This window comes from Pongo pygmaeus, chromosome 21, assembly GCF_028885625.2.
Source record: "Pongo pygmaeus isolate AG05252 chromosome 21, NHGRI_mPonPyg2-v2.0_pri, whole genome shotgun sequence".
Lineage (NCBI taxonomy): Eukaryota > Metazoa > Chordata > Mammalia > Primates > Hominidae > Pongo > Pongo pygmaeus.
In genome coordinates, this window is record NC_072394.2 from 60,062,484 (window position 1) to 60,088,392 (window position 25,909).

Sequence of the window (25,909 nt, forward strand, 5' to 3'; positions counted from 1 at the left end):
TTTGCACTGGGCCCCGAAAATTCTGTGGCTGGCCCTGCCTGGTGTGAAGCTCACAGAGCCCCAGTATGCGCCGCCTTTCTATGGCTGGGGGCCGGATGAGGGACCCGGGTCTGCTCTTACTTGCCCCAAGGGTCCCTGACACCAGCCCAGAACGGGGTGGAGCTGGAAAGAGCCCGCACCTGCTTCCTCTGCCCACCTCATCTCCCGCGGGGCCTCTGAGACCGCCCGGGACCCGCTTCTGTCGCTGCACCCTGGTGTAGCTCCCTCCGGGGTCGTATGCTGTATGTTTACTAGCCGAACTGTTTCTCAGTCCTAGACGCTCCGTGGGGCCAGAGAATATGATCTGTGCTCCGCTGCAGCCTCGCGCCCCGAGTGACGCATGGGGGCCCTGGTAAATATCGGTCGGATGAACTAATCTTACCTATAAAACAGAAATCATTTCACTTTTTTAATATGACACGTGGCTCTTCCCTAAGTCGCCCTGGGTTAAATACCGACTCAATTAACAAGATGCTAAAAACCGTTTACGTTTCTTTACGTTTTTTACGTTTAATTAACCAGACGGTGCGCTCCACGAGGGAAGGGGCCTGGCCTCCCTGGTTCAGGGCTGTGCTTAGTGCCTGCAACCAGCCGGGCCCGCGAGGGCAGCCAGGAGAGAAAGGCGCGCCCAGCGCCCCCAGGTCCGGATCCGCCCTCAGCCCGCGTGCGGGCCCGTCCCCCCTCCCCCCAATACCCCCAATCCCCCCAATCCCCGCGCGCCGGGGCGCGACTGGGCGGGGTTGGGACTACGCTTCCCGGCGGTCCCAGCGTGCCCGGGGCGGGGCGGAGCCGGCTGGGGGCGGGGCTGAGCTGGGGGGCGGGGCCGGCTACAAAGCCCGGGGGCGGCGCCGGGGCGCAGAGTCCCCGCAGCGCCGGTCTGAAGGGCAGCGCGGCGCAGCTCGGCGCGCACGGCGGGAGTGGCGCGCGAGTGGTCGGGCCTGGCGGCTGGACGGGCGCCCCTCGCTGCCCCGCGCGCTCCCCGCCGCCCCCCATGAGCGCAGCCCCGCGCGGCCCGGGTCCCTAGGCGGCGGGGCGCCCCCCATGCTGCTGCAGCCCGCGCCGTGCGCCCCGAGCGCGGGCTTCCCGCGGCCCCTGGCCGCCCCCGGCGCCATGCACGGCTCGCAGAAGGATACCACGTTCACCAAGATCTTCGTGGGCGGCCTGCCGTACCACACTACCGACGCCTCGCTCAGGAAGTACTTCGAGGGCTTCGGCGACATCGAGGAGGCCGTGGTCATCACCGACCGCCAGACGGGCAAGTCCCGCGGCTACGGCTTCGTAAGTGGCCCCCGCGCCCGGGCCCGCACCCCGCCGCACACCTTATCGCGGCCCGGGCGCCGAGTCCACTCCGGGGCACACGCCCAGCCGGCCCGCTGCCGCCCCCGCCCCAGGCGCCTCCAGCCGGCGCCCGCACCTGCCGCCTCTCCCGGGCGCGCTCCTGCCGGTCCCGCCCCCACCACCCGGGCCCCGGCCCCCACCCCCACCCCCACCCCCACCCCTGGTTTAAAAGGAAGAGCCGCTGTGTTCAATTAGGACTCCTAAGTTGGTGGGGAGGTTTTGGAGCCAGAGGGCACTCGGGATTTCCTGGAACAGCGGGGGGTGAAGAGCAACGGCTCCACCCTGGGGTGTTAGGAGCCCTTCGGCCTCCCGCATATTTTTAACAGCCCTCTCAACCGCCCCAAATAAACATCAGCTTAAGTAAAAACGGCTTGAAGACACTTTCCTGCTTACCTTCCAAGCATAGCGTCGCAAACTCCTTCTCAGAGGAAAGTCTCGGCCCTCACTGGTGGGCAGTCCAGGCGGCCCCCCAACCTCCCTTCGGGGTTCATTTTTGCCCTGTCCCCGCAGGGGATTATTTTTGTCCTTGAAGGCCACATTTCCCAGGCCTTGAACTTTGAGGGGAGGAGCTGGAATCCAGGAGGCATCTTTGTGGGAGAGCCCCAGGTAGGGGTCAGGGGGGCTTTGGCTCAAGGACCCTGGGTCACAGGCACCCTCAGAGGAAGGGAAGAGAGGGGTGGCAGCATCCGGTGCCAGGGCGGAGTCCTCTGCCCCTTTTGTCTCTGGTTCCCCCACGGCAGCCCCTGATGTGTCTGTGCCCCACCAGGTGACCATGGCCGACCGGGCGGCAGCTGAGAGGGCTTGCAAAGACCCGAACCCCATCATCGACGGCCGCAAGGCCAACGTGAACCTGGCATATCTGGGCGCCAAGCCGCGGAGCCTCCAGACGGGTGAGAGCTTGTGTTTTCCTGCCTGGCTCTTCTCGGTTTCTATATTGGGTGTCGGTATCTGTCGGGTGGAAAGAGGCCCCCCTCTCCTCGCCCCAGCAGTGGCAGTCGGCTATCATGTGCCTGCAGAGCTGGCACAGGGCAGCCATCCCCTCCTCGAGGACCTAGACCCCTTCTCACAGCGTGTGGCCCAAAGATGGGGGCGGGGGGCAGGGAGTTTACTGCACCCCAGTTGCCAGCTGTCCTCGCAGGAGGGAGGAAGTGGCCATGGGGCCTGGAGGTTGGGAGTGCCGACACCAGTGGCTGCTGACACCTGCGTCACCCGCTGCCACACTTCAGCGGTGTGCCTTGGGGTTCACGAGGGGGAGGCCTGGGAGGGGAGAGGAAGCTGATGATCCCTTTTGACTAGAGGTGTGTGGCTTGTGGGGTTCTGCCACCCTGTGTGCAGCCCCTGAGACGTCGCTCCTGCAGCAAGGCCAAGTCCCTGATTGTTCTCTCGTTTTAGGCTTTGCCATTGGGGTGCAGCAGCTGCACCCCACCTTGATCCAGCGGACTTACGGGTGAGTGGACATGGCTGGCTTGGGGTGGGCAGTCCTTGGAGATGAAGCGGAGAGGGTCTTGGGCTTCCTGGGTCTGGAAGGCTGGTGAAATGACAGTTTTCAGACATGTGATTGCGTTTAAGCCAAGGGAGTGAAGAGAAGGCAGATTGCATTTCTCCATCCCTGGCAGAGACCACACCACCTAGGGGATGGTGAGCCTTGGAGCCTGCCTGCCTTGGTGCATACCCCAGCTCCCGTCATTAGGTGTGTGGCCTCAGTTTCCGAACCCGTAAAATGGGAGTGATCACAGCACATCTGAGTTCTCTGAATGGAGGGCCTAGGGTGGGCCTGGTGCAGGTAACGCCCTCTTGAAGTGTTTGCTGATGACTCTTAGGGACTGGCAGGCTGGGTTCTTCCCCAGGCACTCCTCTCACCTGTTCTAGTGCTGGGGCAGGTGGTGGCAGTAGGTCATTGCTACCAAGGTCTGATGTTTGTGAACGTTGCTGCAGATACGATGTGTTCAGGGTGGAGGCCACCTGCCTGAGTGGCCTGGCCTATGGGCTTCTAGTCTGACTCATTTAGAAGCAGCACAGCCCACTCTTCTCCATCCTAAAACGCCTCCTACTTCCGTGCCCTTTTTTAAAACATCTAATAAGTCCTGGCAGCTGCTTGGGGAGGGACACACACACTTAAGGGATACAAAGGGTCCTGCCTTGTGGCCTGCCTCCCCACCCGCATGATGGATGGGAGCTGTCTGCCCTAGCGCCGTGGCATATTGATGGGGTTGGAGTTGGAGGGGAAGGGAGCTCAGAGACCACCACCCCTTTTAGGGCATTGGCACTTCATGAGCTTTCTGAATCCAAATCCCTAATGCCAGTTCATCACGTGTGTGTGCGCGTGCTTGTGCACACCATGTAGATTCCATTGAGAGAGACACAGCTTGAGGAGTAACCTGCCTGACTGGGGCAGTGTGGACAAGGATGCTGTGGAACCGGGCTGAGCCTGGCTCCCAGGTGAATAGGGCAGAGGCCCCAGCAGAAGTTGCTGTGCCCACTTTTTAGGAACGCTTGGGGTGACTCGGGGGCTCCCTGCTGGCTTCCGTGTGTATTGGTGGATGTGTGCAAGTGTAGCAGTGGGAGGAGCCGCTGGCTGAGGGGTGCTGGAGGGTGGCTGGGGCCCTTCTAGCCTGTGCGAGTGGCTGGGCAGCTCAGCTTCCTGCCGGGGTGCCTCTGTCCTGGGAAGGGAGTGTGTAGGGTGGTGGGAGCAGGCGGCCCTGTCCGTCTCGTCCTGGAATCTGTTTTGTAGATGTGTAGAGTCGTCTTAGGGGGTGTTTGGGGACACTCTAGCCTTCATGCCTTCACCAGGATTCTTCCTCTGGGGTTCAGGCCACATGAAGAGGGTGTTCCTTGTTTCCAGAACCTTGGCTCCATTCCCCAGGCCCACAGCAGGCGCCTGGGGGCATGGACTGGGCGGGAGCTGCTGCCCAGAGGTGAGGGTGTGCCTCCAGTGCCTGCAGCTCTTTTCTGCTTACAGTGGGACGAAGCCTTCCCACTTGCGTCTGGGCTCGCTCTGATCCACACAGCTACCTCTGGGACTCCATAACCATCAGTGCTTGGCCTCTGGGGCCTGCAGACGTGGGTTCGAATCCTGACTTTGCCCCTTACCAGCTGGGTCTGTCTTGGCAGTGGCATCCTCCTCATCCGGAAAACAGGAACATTAACTGCTTAAAACAGTGTGCAGGCACGTGGGCTGGGTGCTCCGGCCTCCCCACAAGTCCTCTCCTGTCCTCATAGCAGGCCTCTGAGGATGGGACTGAAACCATTCTTACTTTATAGATGGGGAAACTGAGGCAGAGAAAGGCTAACCACCTGTCTGGGCCTGGGGCGGGGGTGGCGGGGCCGGAGTGGGGAGGCGCGAGGTAATAGACGTCCAGGAGGAGATTGGAACACAGGTGGTGGGTGCCTGAACGCATGCTTTCTTGGTGGGGGACGGTGGGAAGGGCCCTGGCCCGACCTTTCCCTTGTTATCCTGGAGTCCTGTGAACACCACCCGTCCAGAAGCAGTTGGGATCCGTCACGGAGTTTGCCACTGTGTGCACCCGATTTCAGGCGACAGTGTTCTGTAACTAAATCTGCTGGCTGGCCATTTAATACCTGTGACAATGAAGAGGCCGCAGACTCTATCTGTTGGTTGCCAGAGTGTGGAGACCCAAACAGGGACGGTGTCAGAGGGACCATCCGCTCTTGGTTTCCTGGGAGATCTGAACTCAAGCCTCTGAGAATCGCGCCGCCTCCTGCCCCTGCCTGGGCCTTACTGAGGTGGGTGTGGGGAGGCTCCCGGGTGCAGCTCCGGGGAGGCAGCGGGGCGGGCTGCCTGGGTCAGCTGTCTGCCCCCAGCCCCCGCCCGCTGACGGAGCTGGAGAGCTGGGCCGTCAGCGTCCCTTTTGTCTTTGTGAACAATCAGGGCCCGGGAGCACAGCCGGGCCTGACTCAGCGGCCAGTTTTGTCGGCCTTGGGCTGGCAGCGACTTGCTGTTGGCTGAGGGCATGGAAGGGAGGTGGGAGCCAGGAGCCCGGGCAGCTGAGGGTTGTCCACCAGTTAACCCCTTCCATGCCTGGCTGAACTCTTCCTCGACTTTCTGACCCCGACCTTTTATACCTTGCCCTGGACAACTCTGAAGATCCCACAGCTCTGCTTTTAGGCAAGACCCCGTGGAATCTTTGCCTGGCTGGGTCTTAAATGTTAGTTTAGAATGATTTACCGAAGAACTTTACACTTTATGCTATTTGCGGGAGTTTCCTTGCCCCTTTCCTTTTTTTAAGTTGAACAGGCTCTGTGAGACTTAACTCACCTGTGCATTTCTGACCTGACTGTATGTGGCCACTGTCCGCAGTTTGGAGGAGCCTTCCTCGGCAGTGGCAAGTGTGTGGTAGTCACAGCAGGAGCCGGCGGCCATGGCCCACCAAGGGTGTCTGCCAGCTGAGTGTGTCTGTCACCTGCCGGTGGGAGGGGAGGTGCAGCGGTCTGGAGAGGGTCTGTGTCCAGGCAGAGCTTAGTCTGGCCTGGAAGGGTGCCCTGTGTCAAGGGGTGTCTGTCCATTCTTGGGCTGAGGGCGCCGGGAGCAGAGGTTTGTCCTGGGACTGGCTGCGCCCAGAGCCTCTCCTTGGGTTGTTTTTGAAGGGCCAGCTGCTTCCCTGGGTGCAGGTCTCCCTGCCTGTTAAGGGGGCCTGGCTGTGGCCTTGGCTCCCGTTCACATAGTGCCTCATATGTACATTATAGAACGTTTGAAGGGAGTGGAATATCCCTGGTCTCCACCCCTAGAAGCCAGTAGCATTGCCTCACCCAAGTCATGACTACCAAAAGTGTCTCCAGACATTGCCAAATGTCCCCTGGGTTTAGTGGCATGAGGACCAGTATCTGCGAGTCTCTTGGACCTTGCCTCATGGTCACAAGATGACTACCACAGCTCCAGACATCCCACCCACGTTCAAGGCAGAAAGGACAATAAGGGACAGTACGAACTGCCTCTGTCTTTTTTAGCAGAAAAATGGAAGCTTTCACAGAGGCCTCAACAGGCTTCCACTTAAGCCTCACTGGCCACAACTGGGTGACAGGACATGGTCACCACAGAGGCTCTGAGATGACAAGACAGGTTCCTCGGACTCCGGGGTGTCAGGTACAGGCTGTATCCAGGAGCAAGAGCCCTGGGGGTCTGCCTGGGCTTGAGGCCAGGCCCAGCCCGTCTCTGCAGGCTCCTCCCCATCTGTGAGTGAGAACGGTAACACTGCCTCCCCTACAGGGCCAACTTGACTGTGTGTGGACGGCCCGGCCTTGGGAAGTCACAGTTTGTCAGTGACGCATCTCTTGCTGGCCCTGCTCCAGGGTTTGTTGATTGATTACCTGTGCAAAACCGAGGCTCAGAGCAACTGAGAGACTTGCTGGGTTCACACATCCCGGGATGGTGGGGCCTGAGCTGGGGGCTGCGAGACTCTTGTCCCTCCCACAAGGACTCAGCGCCTCCCTCTGGCTAGATGGCAGCTCTTGGATGATTCAGAGCATGAGGCCTCAAGACTGATGATGGCCGTGAGACCCTCTCCCAGGCATGTGCCTGCCCCACTGCATGTATAGTTTCAGGGACCCTACGTCCTTCATGTGAAGGTCTCTGGTGCCCACTGGGTAGTAGACGGCTGCCCTTGCCATCACGGGGCGTTGGTGTGTGCACGCCACGGGGCCTGGACAGAGCACCTGGGTCCCCAGAGCAAGAGGACGGACTGGGGAGGCAGTGATGGGAAGGTGTCTGTCTCCTTGAGAGCATGGGGTGCACAAGCTGGGGAGAACGTCAACAGCTACTCCCAGCATCATTCATTCATCAGGTGTTTATTGAGTGCTTGCTGTATGCCAGACCTGGTGCCAGGGATCCTTTGAATAAGAAAGACGTGGTCCCCGATCTCAGGTGCTCACATTCTGTTTGTGCACTCGTGGGCCCGCATGGTGATGCGTGCAGTTAAACAGGAAGCTGGCGGAATGAGTGCCTGTGTGGGGACCGAACAGTCCAGCGTCTCCAGTACAGTGGTGGGGAGATGTGTCTGTGTGTGTGATAAAGCTTCACAGTTCGTGTGTAACTACACATGACATGTAAGAAGGTTAGTGTGTATAGAAGATGATGCAGTGTGCTGAAGGCCTGCAGTCCAGGTCATAGCAATGTGCCTGGGTTAGTGTCCTGGTTTTGCTCATGTCCTTAGTTACTCTGATGTGCCCTTGGGGGATGGAGGAGGCAGGGTACACAGGACCTATCTGTACTATTTTTGCAACTTCTTGGGAGTCTTTTATTATTTTATAATACAAAGTGAAACAAAGCCAGAGGAGCTGTTTGCAGGTGATGGTGTGTGTGTGTGTGTGTACGCACACACGCGCACGTGTGCAAGCGTGCTGGGGAAGGCTCCACTGAGGATGCGGGAAATGGGCCCTATTGGTGTCTGGGGAAGAGCGAGCAGCCCAGGCCCAGGGTGACAGGCGAGCCGCAGTTCGCCGTGGCGGGCACAGGGTGAGCACCGCAGGACAGGGACAGAAGCTGAGGTCAGAGCCAGGCAGCATGGGGGCTGGGAGGAAGTGACTCCCCCCAACACTGTGGCGTCACGTTTTCACCCTGAGGGTGTCTCGTGGTGGCCCCACCGCCCCCTCCCAGCCCCCCCACAAGGCTTCCTGTTTGGCAGCTCATCTGGAGCCAGGCGTGGGCTGCGCCGTGGCCCTCCTGGGCGGGCGCCCGTGCCGCACCTGTTGTTTGTCCTGTCTGCTGAAACAGAAAGCAGCCTTTGGGTGGCGGGGGCTCCTCTCCGAGCATGAGTTCTCACCCTGGCTCCCTGCTGGGCCTGGGGAGCCTTTTCTGGAAGCCTTGGGCCAAGGGGCACAGCTTTGTCTCAGGGTAGAGGCCTGATCACAGACCGAGGTGGAGGCCCAAGCTCGAGCTTTCCTCGTTTAGCGTCAGTTTCACCTTGTTTCCAGGGTGGACAGGCTGATAACTCTGCAGTGTGCTGCGGGCATCAGGACCTTCCTGCTGATCTCGTTTGGGTAGAGTAGGGAGCTGGACACTGGGTCAGCTTGTCTGACAGATCTTTGCTTGCTTTGTGCCAGGCTGGGGATGCCTGCCGTGGGGGTGAGGGGAGACCCTGTCCTAGCTCCTAATCACAGTGCTTCCTGCAGCGAGGTGCTGAGAGAAGGACATAGACAAAGGAGGTCAGCATGCCTCAGAAGGCGACAGGAGCTGGGGAGGGGAAGGCAGCAGCCAGGGAGGCTCAGGGCCCGGCAGGGTAGCCTCAGCTCCTAGAGGACTTTGATGACCCAGGGAGGCACTGCTACCTTCCTCCAAGTGACACCGGGCCATGCAGGCTCCGAGCGGAGGAGGGATGGGTCAGACTGCATTTTTGTTTTCAGAGTGTTTTTGCTTCTGGCTGCTGGGTTGAGCCTGGACGGCCGAGGGTATTGTGGTGGTTGGAGGCCCTTAGAGTATGCCCAGTAATCCAGGCATGAGACGAGGTTGCTGCCTGCACCAGCGGCCCTGGTGAGATACAGTGAGATTCTGGGTGTCTATTTTAAAGAACCTGGGAAAGAAAGAGGAGTCCAAGAAGATTCTGGAGCTTTGGGCCTATGAAATGGGAGATGGGCTTGGCCCTGACTGGGGTGGAGGCTGCTGTGCAGTACAGTTTTGGGGAGAAGGTCAGGAGTTGGAGTTTGGGCCGGTTCAGGTGGAGATGCTCTTCCGGGCCTGGCATTGCCCCACAGAGAGGGCATTTGACCTGTGTCCTGTGGCTGGCTGCCCCACAGAACTTGAATGTCCCTAGACCTCCCGGCCCTCCCCCTCACAAGTCACTGGGGATTCCCGGGAGGCAGGGCCGTGGCCTGGCTTCCTGCCTGCCAGGCACCTCGGGGACCTTCCCACACCCAGCCAGGCGGGAGTCAGAACCCTAAAAGCTGCGGTCCGTCTCTGCCGTGGTGAGGCAAGGCCCCTGGAGAGCAGGGAAAGTGAAATGGGCTCATTTGCCTTTTTCGTTTTTATTTTCAGAGGCGACTTTATGTTCAGAAAATGAGTCCTCCTGGGCCGTGGTCAGTTCTTTTCACTGCGAGTTCTGCTTTGAGTGTGGGCAGCATGTGTCCCAGGCACCATCTGTACTTCTCTCACCCAGCCCGCCACAGGGTTCGCAGACTCTGCCGGAGGCCCAAGCCCTCTGTCTTGGGGGCAATCTGTTGGACTCTGCAGCATCCTTAGTTTACAGATGGGGAAACAGAGGCTGGAGGAGCTGAGTGGTGGTCCATGCCACTTGGACAGGCATGGCCAGGATCTGGACTTGGGGCTCTTCCTGCCCTTGGACTCATGAGTCTCCGTGGACAGAGTCAGCTGGGGTGCTCTTGGCTGTGTGCTGACCCTGGGTGTGTTGGGGTGCAGATGCTGCCTGGGCCACGTGTGAACTGGAAGGGAGGCAGGCACCTCAGATTTCCAGTCTGGACCAGGCTCTGTGTCCCCCTGTCTCCTGGGCTGTGGCAGAGCCAGCGCTCCCGGCATGGCCTGGCCTTTCCAGCCCTAATGGTGACCCGTTTCAGTGGCTCCATGATTTGGGGGTTTGGTGTTGCCCAGGCTCCGGCACTAGAGGGAAGCAGAGAACCCCTGAGTCGTCGTTCCGCAAACATCCCGGACCCCAGCTAGGTGCCTGTGCCCAGTGTCCAGCATTGCAGAGGGGCTTGGGTGGCATGTGGGAGATCTGTCCCACCCATTCCTGTGCTTTCTTCCTTGGTTCGGCCTGGACTTTGCACAGGTGGCGGGATTAATTCTCTGGGAAACAGATCTGCCTCTGATTGGCGCAAGGCTCTTCTCCGGGGTCTTGGTGGGAGGATAGAAGTTTTCTGCAGAGGATGAGGAGGCACAGACGCCCAGTTGTTCTGAGGCCGGAACTTGGAAGGAAACTGGAAGGGAAGGAGACTCCTGCCCTCTCCTGTGAGGGAAGAGCTGGGCCATGGCTCTGCATCCCTGGGGAATGGATGGGACTCCAGCAGCGGCTGTACAGAGGGCCGATTCCAAAGTGGCTTCTAGAGGAGGGAGCAAGTGCCGTGTGCCTGAAGAGGCCGGTGGGCCTTGGCCAGACAGGAGCAGCCCTGATGAGCATTGGGTCCCCCGACCTTTGGGCTCCTACCTGATTGCGCCTGGCCGCTGGTCTGTTTTGCTCACCAAGGGTTCTTGGCTGCTGCCCCCTGACCTGGGGCTGAAAGTCCTAGGAGAGGGAGGGCCTCTGTCCCTCCGAGCATTCCTCAGGCCCAAGGAGGCGTCTGCTGCTTAAGCCTCTGGGGTGCACAGAAGCAACAGATCCTCTTAGCAGCCCCCTGGGGCGTGTGGTTCCCTAGAGGCAGTGATGAGGTCACCCGGGGCCGCCAGGCACCTGGTCGGGGAGCAGAGGCTGGTGGGCTGTGCCTGTCTAGCTGTGACTGGCTGGGTGGAGCCTTGCCTGCCTGTCCCTCCAGCCTGCCCAGCCCTGGCTGCTCAAGGCTGAACTGCTTTCTCTGGCTTCTTGGGGCGGGGACTCTTGGCCTGGGAAGCAGAGGCCGTTCCAAGTGGGGGCTCTTTTGCCTCCCAGCTGCCTGCAAAGCCGGGGCCTGCCTCAGACGCTCAGCACCGGGCACCTGCTGTGCTGAGGCACTTGGGACGCAGCGGCTGAGACCCTGCTCTTGTGGGGAAGACATTGTGCAAGGTAGATGACGAGGGGGCTTCCGATCATAAGGAAACAGAGCCGCCTTGGTGGGCCCCTGAGGGGTGAGCTTTGAGCTGTGGGAAGAAGCAAGCGCATAGGTGCGAAGGTCCTGTGGTGGGAAGGAGTCGAATCTGGGAACAGAGGGAGCCCAGGGCAGTGGGAATGTGGCCAGGGAGGGCACAGTGCAGGTGGAGATGAGTTAGAAGAGGTAGTTTGAGGCCTAATAACACAGGAAGCCACGAGGGAGCAGTTTGGGTTTTCTTCTGGGTACAATGGGAGGCAGCTGGAGGGTTCTACTTCTGGAGGTGATGGGGTGTTGATGTTTTCGTTTGTTTGTTTTTTGAAATGGAGTCTCGCTCTGTCATCAGGCTGGAATGCAGTATCTTGATCTCGGCTCACTGCAGCCTCCGCCTCCCAGGTTCAAGCGATTCTCCTGCCTCAGCCTCCTGAGTAGTTGGGATTACAGGCATGCACCACCACGCCCAGCTAATTTTTGTATTTCTGGTAGAGACGGGGTTTCACCATGTTGGCCAGGGTGGTCTCAATCTCCTGACCTCATGATCCACCCGCCTTGGCCACCCTAAGTGCTGGGATTCCAGGCGTGGGTCTCGATGTTTTTAAGACAGCTCTGGCTGCCGCTGGGTGAAGGATTCAGGGATGGGAGGCAGGCCTCCACTACCACCACCACCACCAAGGCAGTGCCACGCCACTGCGCCCGCCTGGAGAGTTGGTGATGAAGGAGAGGATCGGAGAATTGAGGGATGGAAGCAGGAGCTCCCTGTTGGATGGTGTGGGCATAGGCTGATTGGGGGTGAGTGGGCAGGGCAGTGCCTGGGTGGCCTGGTGGGCTCTTCACTGAGGTGGAGAGGGCAGGAGAGTCCCACCAGGGCCAGGCAGACACGTGCCCTGGCAGGCGAGCCTGTGCAAGGGACACACTTGGTGGGTGGGGCGGCGTGCAGCTACCAGGCTGTGCCCTGGCATGCAGAGGCTGTGGCACCTGACCTTTCTGAGCATGGAGTGTGAGTGGGGGTGCTGAGGAACCTGCCTGGTGCATGCACCCGCTCCCCATTGCCAGGCAGTGGAGTCTTGGGCCTGCGGCCGGATGCAGGCCCAGGGTGGGGCCGCCCTTGGACAGTGCAGGGCCGGTGGTTTGGCTGCATTTTTCTTTCTCATCTGACCACTCCGGGTTTGCCCATGCGTGCGTGGCTGCATGTGCCCCTCAGTCTCTCTTTGTTCCCACCTGCCTTCTTTGCAGCCCCCCTGGCGTGGGCACTTGTGGTCAGAACAGCAGTGAGGATTCCTTGTCTTTGCCCTTCCCCATGTGGTTTCTGATGTTCCACAGTCGGGCGTCTCAGCCTTGGCACTGCGGACCTTTAGAGCGGCATCGTTCTTTGTTGTGGGGGCACCCTGAGCATTGTAGGAAGCAGTCAGCACCCCTGGCCTCGACCCCTAAAGTCAGCAGCACCCCCACCCGCACCCCATATTCCTGGTTGTCAATTGTGACAACTAGGACCGTCCCTAGGCATTTTCCAGTGTCCCCTGGGGGCACAGTTGTCCTGGTTGGGAATCGCTGTTCTAGTGGCGCCTCTAGGGCCTCACAGCGAGCTTTCGAGGTCAGCCTCTGTAAGACCCAACTTACAGATGAGGAAACTGCGCCTTGGAAGTTTTGAAACCTGTTTGGTAACTCACAAGTGCAGGGGTGAGGCGTAACCCTAGGAAGGAGAGAAGCGGCTGGAGCCCAGCTCCTGCCTGGCGGGGCTTCGTGGCTGCTTCTACCTTAACTTCGGCCGGTGCTCTCACTCCCCCTTGGGGCCTTGAGGTGTGGCCCCTGCTGTGCCTTCCTTTTATTTTGAGCTGAACCTGGGGCCCCAGCCAGTCCTTGCAGGCACAGCTACCAGCAGCAGACCCCGCTGTGCCAATCCCTTGCTCTGCGATGGAGTAAGTCGCTTGGGGCCTCTCTGAGCCTCGGATTTCCTCTCTGGGAAATGGGCTAACACTAGCATCTTTTCTGTGGCTTTTTTTTTTTTTTTTTTTTTTTTTTTTTTTTTTTTTTTTTTTTTTGAGACAGAGTTTCGCTCTTTCGCCCAGGCTGGAGTGCAGTGGCACAATCTTGGCCCACCACAACCTCCACCTTCTGGTTTCAAGTGATTCTCCTGCCTCAGCCTCCTGAGTAACTGGGATTACAGGCTCCCGCCACCACACCTGGCCAACTTTTGTATTTTTAGTAGAAACAGGGCTTCGCCATGTTGGCTAGGCGGGTCCTGAACTCCTGACCTTGTGATCCGCCCGTCCCAGCCTCCCAAAGTGCTGGGATTGCAGGCGTGAGTCACCGCCCCAGCCTTCTGTGGCTTTGAAAATGCTTTGCAAGTTATCCCAGGCCCTTTACATACAGAAACATGAGTAGATAGCGACATGCGGTGTCTGCAAGGGTCAGGAAACAGGAGAGCCCTTCCTTCCTCCCCAGCCTAAACACTGCTCACCCACACTTGTGTTTGAGTGTCCCTGAGTAGGGCAGCCCCTTGGTGGCCAAGGCAGCGCTCTGGCCCCGATGATGTGGGGCATCAGAACCCGATAGAAATGACGCAGCCCTTGAGGTGAGTTTGGCAGGAACCCGGCTGCCCCACAGCCCCAGGCACTTGTGTTCTGCGTCCCTGGTCTGGGCAGCGGTTCTTGAACGCAGTGTGGATCAGGACCCTGGGGCCTGTTCATGCAGATTCCTGGGCCCTATCTGCCTTTGCAGTCTGCATGGGATCCACATTTTTAGCAAAAACTTGCGGGGAGGTGTCTGAGGCAGGGGCATCACTGCCCATGTTTGGAAAAGGTGTGGGTTCAAAGCTTCCATAGCCTCCAACTAAGGAATGTTTTCGAGGTTCTGAGAGCTGGGTCGGGGGGGGCACTGGTGATGCCAGGGACAGCCTGCTGGGCACAGCCCCAAGACAGTCCTTGCTGTGTCTCCACTCGACCGCTTCCCGAGGGAGGCCTCCAAGACCCTTCTGGGGCCCCCTGCCTCCGCCGGCCAGAGCTCCTCATCCTTCTCAGTGGGATCTGTGCCACCCACCGGGCCTTTGTTCCGTCAGCACCATGTGCCCAGTGCCTCCTACAGGCCTGGTCCTGGCAGAGAGCTGGGGGCCCAGACAGAGCCATCTCTCTGACAGAGCGCCACCCAGTGGGGTGTCGGGCAGCATAGTGAGGTGAGGGGCTGGCCTCCATGTGGGGTTGGGGGAACTCGCCACGATAAGGGTTCCAGGCGGAGGCATTGGCAGGTGCCAGCCCCAGGTAGGGAGGATGGGAGGGATTGAGGCGCTGCAGGGCATGGGCCGGCACCAGGGTGGAGCTGGGTGTGTAGTGGAAGCCAGGGGTCAGCAGGCCCGGCCGCCCCCATGGTGGAGGTGCTGCCGGAGGGTCGTGCACAGAGGCTGCCGGCTGCCCTCATCCACTCTTCAGACGCTCAGGCTGGCGCCTGCCTCCGCCCTTGTGCCGCAATGCTGCTCCCCTGTGGCCAGCTCTGCCTCATCATTAGGTCTCTGCAGGCACCCCCTCCTTCAAGAAGCCACCCTGGCCTCTCCCCCGTCGCTGTCCACACATCACAGCCGTCTGCTGTCCTGACTTCCCTTGAGCCCCCACTCTGGTTTATGGGTTGGTATATTTTGGTGCCTCTCCCATCCTAGAAGCTAAGCCCCTCGAGGGCAGGGGCTGTGTGGTCTGCTCCTCTCTGCATCCTGGCAGATACGTGAGAAAGGCGTCACAGCTCGAGAGTCAGAATTCAAACCCAGGCCTGGCTCCGCTCAAGGCTCTTGTTCCCATGGAGGATGCAGGGTGGACAGCAGAGGCTTCTAACCTGGGGAGAGGGACAGGAGGTGCCGCTGCGGGGTTCCTGGCAGGAGCTGCCTGGGCCTCTGGACAGATGCTGTGGAGGGTTGGCCTTGTGGGCTGCAGAGCCACTAGGGTGGCTCACCCTGGGAAGGTAAACAGCAGTAGAGAGGGTGACACGGTGTAGAAACTTCCCAGATGGGGTGCAGGGAGCAAGAGGCCCTGAGTGCCCCCTCAGGCACAGGCCAGGTGTGCCCTCAGTTGTTCGCTGCGAGGTCTGTGAGAGGAGCAGGGACCCGCACCCCTGTCATCCAGGTTTTCCTGGTTCCCACTGTTCCTGTAGGGCGGCGGGATCCACTGAGTGCACCTGCCTTTGTGCTGGAAGCCAGGGCTCCTCTCTGACCCCGAGGGTCCCTGGCTGTGGGGAGGGAGCACGTGTTTTCAGTGGCCCACATGTTGCCAAAACGCGCTCCAGAAAGCTGCCCAGTTTCTGTCCCTGCCGAACGCAGAATGCAGGGAAGGATGTTGTACTTTTTCTCCAGAGCTGCTTCCCTTGAGGGGGGGCCCCGCCTACAGGTGCAGAAGGAAGCTGAGGTTCTAAGTCGCCCCCCAGGCGGGCCTGGCCTGTGTAACACGCAGGCGTGCAAGGCAGAGGAGATACTGATGCCCAGGTCGCAGTGCCGTGCTCTGGCAAGACCACTCCGTGCCTCGGGCTCTGCAGCAGCTTCTGATGCCGCTGAGGTGGCTGTTCTGTTGCAGACGGGAAACTGAAGCTTAGCGGCTTGACCCAGGCCACCGAGCAGCTGGTTGGCAGAGCAGGCACACACCAGGAGAGCTGCCTCCCTGAGCCTCGTTTCCCCTGTGCTGAGGGCTGGGCATATGCTGTTGCATGGCCAGCCCACAGCAGGCAGGAAGTGTTGGCACTGACGCGTTTTCACAGTGGCCTGCCCGAGTAGGGTTAAGAGCACAGCTCTGAGGCCGGCTGACTCCTGGCCCCTCCACCTCCTCAGCTGTAGGACCTTGGACAAGTCACTTGGCCCCGTGTGTGAAATGGGCCTCATGATGGGAAGACCAAGCCGACGGGGTGACGCACCCAGTCACAGTACGGGTCTCCCCCCAGCACGGGCGCTGGCGAGTATGGCAGCTGCTGGTGCCATTACCGAGGGCTGCTCATGGAGCCATCATCTCTGTGGTCACCGCCATTGCGCTCCTTTGCTCCAGCATTCACGCAGTCACTCTCACATCCTCACGGAGCTGCTGCAGGCCAGAGTCCCTGCTGGCAGGGACAGAAAGAAGCCCTGTGAGGGCTGGGCGCGGTGGCTCAGGCCTCTAATCCCAGCACTTTGGGAGGCCGAGGTGGGCAGATCATGAGGTCAGGAGATTGAGACCATCCTGGCTAACACGGTGAAACCCCGTCTCTACTAAAAATACAAAAAAATTAGCCGGGCGTGGGGGCGGGTGCCTGTAGTCCCAGCTACTCAGGAGGCTGAGGCAGGAGAATGACGTGAACCCGGGTGGCGGAGCTTGCAGTGAGCCGAGATCGCGCCGTTGCACTCCAGCCTGGGCGACAGAGCAAGACTCTGTCTCAAAAAAAAAAAAAAAGAAAGAAACCCTGTGAGGAGCGGGTGTTGGCTGGGAGAGAAGGCGTGTACATGAGCCGAGTGTGCAGTGTTACTTGGTGGGTGTTGGGTATCAGGGAGATGAGCAGGGAAGGGGGACAGGGCTGGCCTCCCAGACATGCAACCAGGGCATTTGTACCGGGCCCTGCTCTTGATCGCATGCTTGCTGTTGTGGCTTCAAATTCTCAATCATTTGAAAACAACCATTCAAGATTTTTATTTTTGCACCAGCCCCGGGGATTTGGGGTGTAGGGCTGGGATGGGGGGGTGCAGTCTGGGAAGGCCTTGCTGAGAAGGAGACATGGAGGGGAGGAGGGAGCCCGGTGGTTAGTGCGGACAGCCAGTGCGAAGGCCTTGAGGCTGCAGCATCTGGCCCGGTGCTGTTTCTGTGCCCATCTGACTGATGAGGAAAGTCGGGGCTCGGGGTGGGGGGCAGCGTGCATCGTGTACCCCACTGTTCTCCCAGCTGTATTCCCCAGCTCCGTTCTGGCCCTAACCCGCTCTGCTTGGCCCCACAGGCTGACCCCGCACTACATCTACCCACCAGCCATCGTGCAGCCCAGCGTGGTGATCCCGGCTGCCCCCATCCCATCACTGTCCTCACCCTACATTGAGTACACGCCGGCCAGCCCGGCCTACGCCCAGTACCCACCGGCCACCTATGACCAGTACCCATACGCCGCCTCGCCTGCCACAGCTGCCAGCTTCGTGGGCTACAGCTACCCAGCCGCCGTGCCCCAGGCCCTCTCAGCCACAGCCCCCGCGGGCACCACCTTCGTGCAGTACCAGGCGCCGCAGCTGCAGCCCGACAGGATGCAGTGAGGGGCGTTCCTGCCCCGAGGACTGTGGCATTGTCACCTTCACAGCAGACGGAGCTGCCAGGCCATGATGGGCTGGCGACAGCCCGGCTGAGCTTCAGTGAGGTGCCACCAGCACCCGTGCCTCCGACCACTGCTCGGGCATTCCGCCTGCGCCCTGGGAGAGCGAAGAGATGGCTTCTCTTTAAATCTAGGTCCCATTGTGTCTTGAGGGAGGACTTTAAGAATGACCGAGAGCTATTTAAAGACGCAATCCCAGGTTCCTTGTACACCATGGCAGCCTCTCCTTGCACCTTCTTCTGCCTCTCCACACTCCAGGTGCCCTCAGGCTTGTGTCCCCACTGCCGCATCGTGGCGGGGTGTCACAGACCCTCTGCAGCCCCTGGCTGCCCTGGACTGTGCAGAGATGTCTGACTCCAGGGAAACCTGAGAGCAAGAAGTTCATGGACTGTTTATTGTAACTTGATCCTCCCGAGCTGTGAGCACAGTCGGAGGTGTGAGGACACGGCCTCCTGTTGGAGTCCCATTTTCTCCATCAGGGCACGTGGGCAGCTTCCTCAAGGCCAGAGGAGCTCCCAGGCGCACGGGGGCTGCCGGTAACGGGCAGCTGGCCAAAGGCCCCTTTCCAGTCATAGCACTGAAGTTGCAACTTTTTTCTTGTAATTGTTTTGCTACTAAGATAATTTCAGAAGTTCAGTCTATTTTTTCAGCGGATACCGCCGCCACCAAGAATCCAAAACCTATTTTTGACTTGGAGAGACTTGCTTTTGTTGGCTCCGCCCGTGGAGACGACGACAGTGTTTCTGTATAATAAAGTGTCTGCCGGCTTGCGGGCCAGGATCCTCTCGGTGGGATGGGCAGCACAGACAGGAGGCCCCTCAGGCCCATGCGGGCCACTGTCTGCTGCTGCCTGCTGGGGTGGCAGAGTGAGTTGTCTCAGGACCCTGTCACTGCGACGTTGACACTTCTCTCCCTTCCCTCCCTCCCCAACTCCCCAAACACTGTGGAAGGGGAGAAGGGAGTGATCCACAGCATTCAGGCCATTCGGGGTCTAGACCACGGCGGTGCCAGCCTGGGGGGGCAGGGGCCCTCAGCTCTGCCCGCTGGAGCGGTTGAGTGCAAAAGGGTGTGCCTCTTCCCTCTACCCCCGCACCACCTGCTGCGTGCCAGCCCAAGACGATTCCTGCCTGTCTTGGGGGTTGGTGGAGGGAGGAGGCAGTTCTGCCAGCCATGGCAGGGCTGCTATGGGGCATCCAGGGCTGTGGGGGTCTGGAGGAGGGGGCGTGAGGTGAGCGGTATCCTGGCCAAGGGCGGGGGGCAGCGGGGGGTCTCCCTCCGGACCTACCTCAGGGAGCTGAGCGTGCAGGCGCTCCAGGGCAGGCCTGGGACGGAGTCAAGGCCCAGAGAATAAAGGTAGCTAATCTCATAATAATATTTTTATTAGAATGTTCTGATGATAAAAATAAAACTTGTTTTCTTTAAAGAAAAAGTTGGTCTAATTTTTCTCAAAACACAGAGCTCCCCTCGTGCCTGTGGGCATCACCCATGCCCCGCCCTCCTGGCTCAGGATCCCAGGATTTCACTGGCAGCCGTGCGTAGAGCACCTGGCCTGCACCGGCCGCTGAGCCTCAGTAGCAGAACAGACGCAGCCCCTCTTCACACCCACTAATGCAGGGGAGGCCTGGCGTCCCTACCGCCATGCGTCATCCAGCGTCAGCTTCAGACCCGGAGAGGACTGCACTTGGGCTACTTCTTGGCGCTGTGGCTGGGGAGGGGCCTGGACATGGATTGTGATTGGCAGCCCCACCAGATCCCTGTGGAATAGGAGGACAGTTCCCCAAGAGAAGGGGGGTTGCCACCAGAAGACCCTGAATGTGGGCTCCTGAGAGGACGATGGCAGGTGTCCAGGATGGCTGCCCTTAGGGTAGAGTTGGGAGGGAAGCCTTGGTCTGGGGCTGGATCGTCCCAGCATTTAGAACTCAGAGCTGGGGAAATCACAAGGCCTTCATAGAGGAGGTGTCAGGGCTGGAGAATCCATTAACTCCTTCCTTGAACTGCTCACTCGCTGTGTCATCTCAAGATGTGTGCTGGGTCACACGCAAAGCGCTGGGGATAGAGCAGACAGGGCTGCCCTTTGGGTTTATCATCTGCTGGGGGAGACACAACAGTGCCCCAGGGTGATGGAGACTGACAGGTTTCCGGCGGGGAGGGGATAGAGATCCTGTGGGGGTCTGTACTTCTTCCCAGGCCCCGCCGGCCGGCCCCTCCCTCCTACTGTCTCAGTTTGCAAACACTTGTGAGGGGTCTGGGAGGGCAGTGTGGGGCTTCAAGCCCGGAGGAGGAGACTTGCTGCAGCTGATAAGAACTTGGGGATCCACGGAGGGGGGCTGCGGGTACTGCCAGGGTTATCGTGAAGGCCACTCGCGGCCTGCATGTTTCCTGTCACTATCAGCTGGTGGCAGCCTCTGGGTCAGGCCTTTGGGAAGGCCCTGAGGCCTTGAAAACATCTCCTGGGTCCCAGGATTGAAGGCTCTGGATGGTGACAAACCCACGAGAGGGAATTTCTAAGTCACCCGATTTGGGTGGGGAGAGGGGCCGGCTGAGGGCAGCAGGGATGCAGAGCGTGGCCACCAGCCCCGGCAACGAGGGTCCTAAACCCCAGCACTGCAGCACCAACATCTGCGGCCACTGACAGGTCTGCACACTGTGCCATGCGCTTTCATGGATGATCTCAGTTACCCTCCAGGTATCCCCATTATCAGACCGGTGAACCAAGATGCTTAGGAGTGGAGCCCACATTGCTTGGGCACCCAAGAGACGCGGTGAGGTGAGAGGGGCTTGCCTGGAGCTGAAGGGTGTGGGCCTGATTGAGGTGGCCGGGGTGTGCCCAGACATGTGGGCTGAGCCCAGCCAGGTCCTCCCCGGCCTTGAGCCTCACTGTGCAAGACGGTCGCGAGTGTCCTCCCAAGGCAGGGACTTTCTGTCCTACCCACTGTGTTCTTAGCAGCCGGCACAGGCCTGGTGCCCAGAGGGCCAGATGTCACACATACATGCATGCAGATGTATGTTTGTGTATGTATACACGTTAACACACATTATCCCGGACCCCCATATGCACACACACACACTGATAACAGGCATACCTGTGAATAGATACACATATCCACACAGACACACATCCGCAGACACATTAGCACATAAACATGTATGTGCTATACACAGACACTCCCACTCAATGGTATTCAGGGATACCGGCACACAGAAACAGACACACACTAATTCTCAGACACACCATCACACATACACATGTACACACCCTGGCTCCCACACAGTACATGCACATATGCACACGGAGACATGCTTGCACACAAAATTACCTTCCAAGGCACACACAGATATGCACACACATATATACATGTGGAGATAGACACCTGCACACACACACCCATGTACCCACACAAAGATACACACATATGTGCACCCAGACACACGTGCACACACGTGTTGAGTGACAGTACAGGACCCACCCCCATCATTTGGCTCCACAACAAGTGAGGGTGTTGCAGGGGGCAGCAGCCATGGTTTTGAGGGTTCACTGGCTTGGGGGAGAGGGAAGTGGAGCAGGTCCAGGCCGGCGGACTCGGAGGGAGAAGAGACAGACACAGTGAGGGAGGTGCCGTACCTGGCTGCTCACCTGGCTGGGGGGCAGATGGTGGCCGCCAGTGTCCTTTGGCATGGGGGAAGACCGCTCACTGCCAGCCCCCTAGTCCTCGAGAGGGTTTCTGTCTGGACATTGGCGCAGGCTCAGCCAGTGCATAGGCAGGCAGGAAGGGCCGGGGAGCTAACACCCCGGGGCAGCCCTCAGCAGGCCGGAGGGGAGTTAGGGGATAGACGCCCGTCCCTCGCCACCCTCGGCAGTCACTCTAGGGTGCGTGCTCTGCACTGGTGCCCTGAGTCCCTGACTCCCCCTTCTCTTCACTGCCTCATGTCCTTGATCCCCTGCTGTGCTTCCAGGGATCCCCTCCTGAAGCAGCTGCCTGTGGGGTTTGCACACCCAGCTGAGACGGCCGTGAGAGACCTCAACGACAGCAGCGTGGGCCGGGCACTCACCGCCCCTGGGAGTAGGGTGCCCAAGCCCTGTGAGGCCTGGAGAAGCGCCTGCTTCCCCTTCTTCAAGGAGCTGACAAAGCCCAGAGAGCCTCAGCAGTGCAGCCAGGGCCATCCCACCAGCCGGGCTTTGCCCACAGGTTGGTCCACCTCTGAGCTGTTACCCTCCAAGCAGGCAAGAGGACCAGACCTGGGAGCAGAGGCCGAGTGCAACTTCCAGGGCACGTGGCTGCTGTGTGAGCCAGCTGGAGGCTGGGAGAGGCACGCGGGATCCAGAGGGGCCTGAGACCCCACCCCGCCCCATGGCATTGATTTGGAGACTTCTTGCTGGGGAGGGGCAGTGGTGAGTGAGAGGTGCTTCCCTTAGCGATTGGAGCCCCATTTTCATCCCACTTTCCAGTTGAGCAAACTGAGGCCCAGAGAGGAAAAAGGGGCTCTCCAAGGCCATTGGGCTGTCACTCCCCTTCTGGGGGTGTAATCACAGAGAGACTGGGCTGGGACAAGGTGTGGGAACCACAGCCACTGCGGCCCACAAGAAGAAGCCACACGACGGTGAGGTCACCTCCATGTCACAGCCCTGGCTTGCTCTGCTCTGCCCTGGTGGGGGGCTTGCCTGGTTGCTGTCCTCCCTGAACCTCACCTTCTTCCCTGCATGCATTGAGCTGAACCCTGGGTAGCCCCGCAGGTCCTGCCTGCCCAGCATCCACTCCCTTCCTGGTGACAGCACTTGCTTTTCCTTAGAGAGCCGCCCCCGCACCACCCTCAGGCCAGGTGGTTCAATGGAGCCACCTCTACCCCTGGCTCCGCAGCTCAAATAGTCAGCATATTCTACTCCCTTGGACCCCGAGAATGGGTCAGGGATAGACGCGCGACCCAGGGTGGGTCCATGCGAGCCAGTCCTCCTAGGGGAGGAAAGCTGTCCCTCTGCTGAGGAAGCCAAGCTGGGAGCAGATAAGCCTGGAGCAGCTAGGGGCAGAGAGGAGTTTGTGCTTATAGAGAGGCTGCCTGAGAAGGAAGCCAGCCCAGGACAAAGGAGAGCTGAGGAGAGAGGAGCAGAGATAGGGTCTTGGGGACATCTTTGGGGGCCTTTGATCCAGCTATGCCTGAAGTTAGATCCTGGACCTTCTTAATTTGAGAGCTAATACTTTCCCCCTTTTACTTAAGCCTATTTATTTGATTTTTTTGTCCCTGGCAACCAAGACTCTGGACATATACAACCTCAAAGGGCTGGCGTTACTTAGAATTAGGTTCAGCAACTGCAATAGAAAGTCCAAAATCAGGGTGGTTCTTAGCTACCTGTAATTCATTTATTTTTCTCATGTAAAATAAGTCTGAAGCAGGCAGTCCAGGGCTTGGATGACAGCTCCACAGTCATCAGGAGCTTAGGCCCCTTCCATCATCCCAGTGAACCATTTCAATGCATGGCTTCCTTCCTTAAGACCATCTCGGGGACCAAGATGGCTGCTGGAGCTCCAGCCATCGTGTTCAAGTGCCAGGCAGCAGAAGAAAGAAAGGGGAAGGCTAGAGTATCTCAAGCTGAGACTTCTCAAGGAGACTTCCCAGAAGTTGCACACAACATTCCTCTTCCATTTCATTGGCCAGAACTTAGTCACATGGCCATACTTAACTGCAAAGGAGGTGGGGAATGCCGGTGTTTAGCTGGGGATATAGCTACCGGAACACAGAAAGCCTTCTGCTACCAAGGAAGACACGGGAATGTCCTTATGCAGACAACTTGCAGTTTCTCGTATTTTTTTTTTTTTTTCTTTGAGGCAGAGTCTCGCTCTGTCCCCCATCCTGGAGTGCAGCGGCACGATCTCGGCTCACTGCAAGCTTCGCCTCCCGGGTTCACGCCATTCTCCTGCCTCAGCCTCCCGAGTAGCTGGGACAACAGGCGCCTGCTACCACACCCGGCTAATGTTTTTTTGTATTTTTAGTAGAGACGGGGTTTCACCGTGTTAGCCAGGATGGTCTCGATCTCCTGAGCTCGTGATCCGCCCGCCTTGGCCTCCCAAAGTGCTGGGATTACAGGCATGAGCCACGGCGCCCGGCCTTGCAGTTTCTGCCTCAGGTCCTTCCAGCAGTAAGCTTTGAGTCCATAAGAGTCATGTCCCATTCGCACGCGCTTTATGGAGACTGTTATTGACCAAGCCTGTTACCTCTTTACCTTCACACCAGTGGGGTGCGCTGGGTCTATCCTTATGCCCATTTCACCCAGGGGGAAATCGAGGCTCAGAGCGCTCACTGCACGTGGCCTGAGGTCACCTGGTTCCTTAGGGGCAGTTCCAGGAAGACAGCTCGAGCTTCTGCCTCAGTGAGGTGTTGGAAGTTTGGCAAACAGTTCTCATCGGACGTGGCTGCTCACGTTCCTATGGGACTGGCAGCCCAAGGTGCCTTCACATTCATGGTCCTTGAGTGGGAGCTGGGCCTGGGGCCACCAGGAGGTGCCCTCTGATGTGCTCCAGTGTGCTGGCTTGGTTCCTTCTCCTTAGCATCCTCCCACAAGGAGTGGAGTCATGGTGGCATTTTACAGAGGGGAAGACGGGCTCAGAGCAGGGAGGTGGCCTGGTGAGGAATAGCTGACCCATCCAGGCTTCGGGCCCGGGTGGGTCTGCCTCCAAAGCCTGTGTTGTTGGTCTTTGGCTATGTGGCCTCTGGGGAGCTTGTGTGGAACATCTTGACCAGGGCTCAGTCCTGTCTCCTAAGCCCCACCCATGCCTCCTTCAGGGGTGCAGACTCCCAGCCTGGGCCAGCTGCAGGCAGGGCCAACAAGGGGCGGCAGGAGGGGCTGGATGGTTGGGCCACCTCAGGTGATTGACTGAGCCCGGATGTTCCGGCCACCTCAGGTGATTGACTGAGCCATGGTTACATCACCTAGAAACGGGTTAATAACCAAGGTCCCGCCACCCAGGGCTGTGGCCGGGATTACAAGGGATGAGTTAGGTAAGGTGCCCCGTGCAGCCCTGGTGTGGAGTAGGCGCCCCTCAGGGAGCCCTCAGCCCCCACTGCCAGCAGGGGAAGTGGAGCGATGGAGGGTGGGTTCAAGAAGACCCCTGATTCCTGGAAGGCCACCCGCTGTTTTTCAGGGTGCTGCCTGAGGATGACGGACCCATGCGGCCAGTCCAACGAGACAAACCCTCCTGCTTCAGTCTCCCCACCTCTGGAACCGAGGTTGTCCTCAAAGCCCCAAAATGCAAGAAAACTGGCATTTATTGGAGACCTGCCATGGCTTTACACCTGTCAGTTCCCTAAACTCTCCCAGCAGCCTGTGGGAAGTTGACTGTGCCCATTTCACAGATGGGAAAACCAAAGCTGAGAAGATTTGGCCGCCTGCTCAAGGCCAGAGAGCTGGGCAGTGGCAGGGCCAGGGCAGAGCTAGGGGTTGGACCCATGCATCCTGAACCTGGACCCACACGCTGCTGCACCCCGAGGACTGGGTTCTGGCCCATCCTCCACCTTCCTCACCCAAAGCCAGCCAGGCGTCCTCCCCACTCCTGCCCTGGCTGCTGAGTCACACTTGTGTTTGTTCCCCAGAGACGTAAACATCCAACCAGGATCCCCCTGGGCAGGAGGTTGGGAGCCCTCCAGATGCTAAGCGAATAACAAGGGCAGCTGCCCAGCGTGCCCCGAGGTTGGGTGTTGCATAGGGCACAGCCTGGGGTGGGCACCTGGCCTTCCAGATACCTCCTGGGCCTCCCGCAGGGGCTGATAAGTGCTTGGCTCTGCTTATCAGCCCTGTTGCCCTGCCTGCTCCCGCCTCAAGCCCTGGTGTACACATTGGGGTGCACAGTGGCCTGGAGATCATGATGGGGTGAACCACCCTCCGCCCGCAGCCCGGCCCACCAGACAGCTGAGCCTGGTGCAGCAGAAACAACTCAGAGGGTTCCCGGGTGCCTCCTGCTGGCTCCCTGCTCCAGTGATGGGGGCGTTTTTAGAGAAATTAAAATAAAGATCTTTTTTTCTAAATTATAAAATTAACATTGTTGGGGGGAAAATGTGACTATTTCCTTTAATTTATTAAAATAATCTACATATGTGTAAAAAAGAAGCGGCAGGAAAGAGACCAGGTGTTAATGGTCGTAGGAGGACAGGAGGCTTTTATTCTTTCTTAACACGGCTATTTTTCCCAGCTGAGAAATGAAAGCTAGCGAATGAGGCCTGGCGTTTGGTCATTTGCTGTTGCATCTGTGTGTGCGCACTCCAGACGCTCCGGGGTTCCCGTGGGTGGTGTCTGTGCCCCCTCTCTTCTGCTGACTTTCTGGATTTCTCTGATAGGCCCAAGCCTGCAGTGAGGTGGGGTTGGGGTCCAGGCGCTTGTCTATGGGAACCCACTCGGTCTTCAACCGTGTGACTCAGAACACAGTTTCCCGGCACACACACAATCACACAATACAAGCCCTCTGTGACTCTCCACTAAATCCCACTTCCTTGTGCAGCCTCCACGGCCAGGGCGAACTGGCCCTGCCACCTGTCTGATCCTGAGAGAGAGAGACAGAGAGATGGAGGGAGTCACTCTCTC

General features: G+C 59.1%; 1 protein-coding gene across 3 annotated transcripts; it reads left to right on the plus strand.

The window, feature by feature from the left end:
- The first annotated feature begins 883 nt into the window (after window positions 1-883).
- RBM38 (RNA binding motif protein 38) lies at window positions 884-18,772 on the plus strand. 3 transcript variants are annotated; one of them, XM_054466945.2, is made up of 5 exons: window positions 884-1,317; window positions 1,888-1,983; window positions 2,144-2,267; window positions 2,770-2,824; window positions 16,984-18,772. In XM_054466945.2, the coding sequence occupies exons 1-5, from the start codon at window positions 1,081-1,083 to the stop codon at window positions 17,285-17,287; spliced, it is 816 nt and encodes a 271-aa protein (XP_054322920.1). In that variant the 5' UTR covers window positions 884-1,080; the 3' UTR covers window positions 17,288-18,772. The 3 variants fall into 3 exon arrangements, with proteins under 3 accessions (XP_054322920.1, XP_054322919.1, XP_054322918.1); XM_054466943.2 differs by lacking the exon at window positions 1,888-1,983 and having other exon boundaries at window positions 885-1,317; XM_054466944.2 differs by lacking the exons at window positions 1,888-1,983; window positions 2,770-2,824.
- Window positions 18,773-25,909: the final 7,137 nt, after the last annotated feature.

Coding starts and splice junctions, on each gene's coding strand:
- RBM38 (XM_054466945.2), top strand. CDS start 1,081: ATGCTGCTGCAGCCCGCGCCGTGCGCCCCGAGCGCGGGCTTCCCGCGG. Junction 2,268..2,769: donor GCCGCGGAGCCTCCAGACGG/GTGAGAGCTTGT, acceptor CTCTCGTTTTAG/GCTTTGCCATTGGGGTGCAG. Junction 2,825..16,983: donor TTGATCCAGCGGACTTACGG/GTGAGTGGACAT, acceptor TTGGCCCCACAG/GCTGACCCCGCACTACATCT.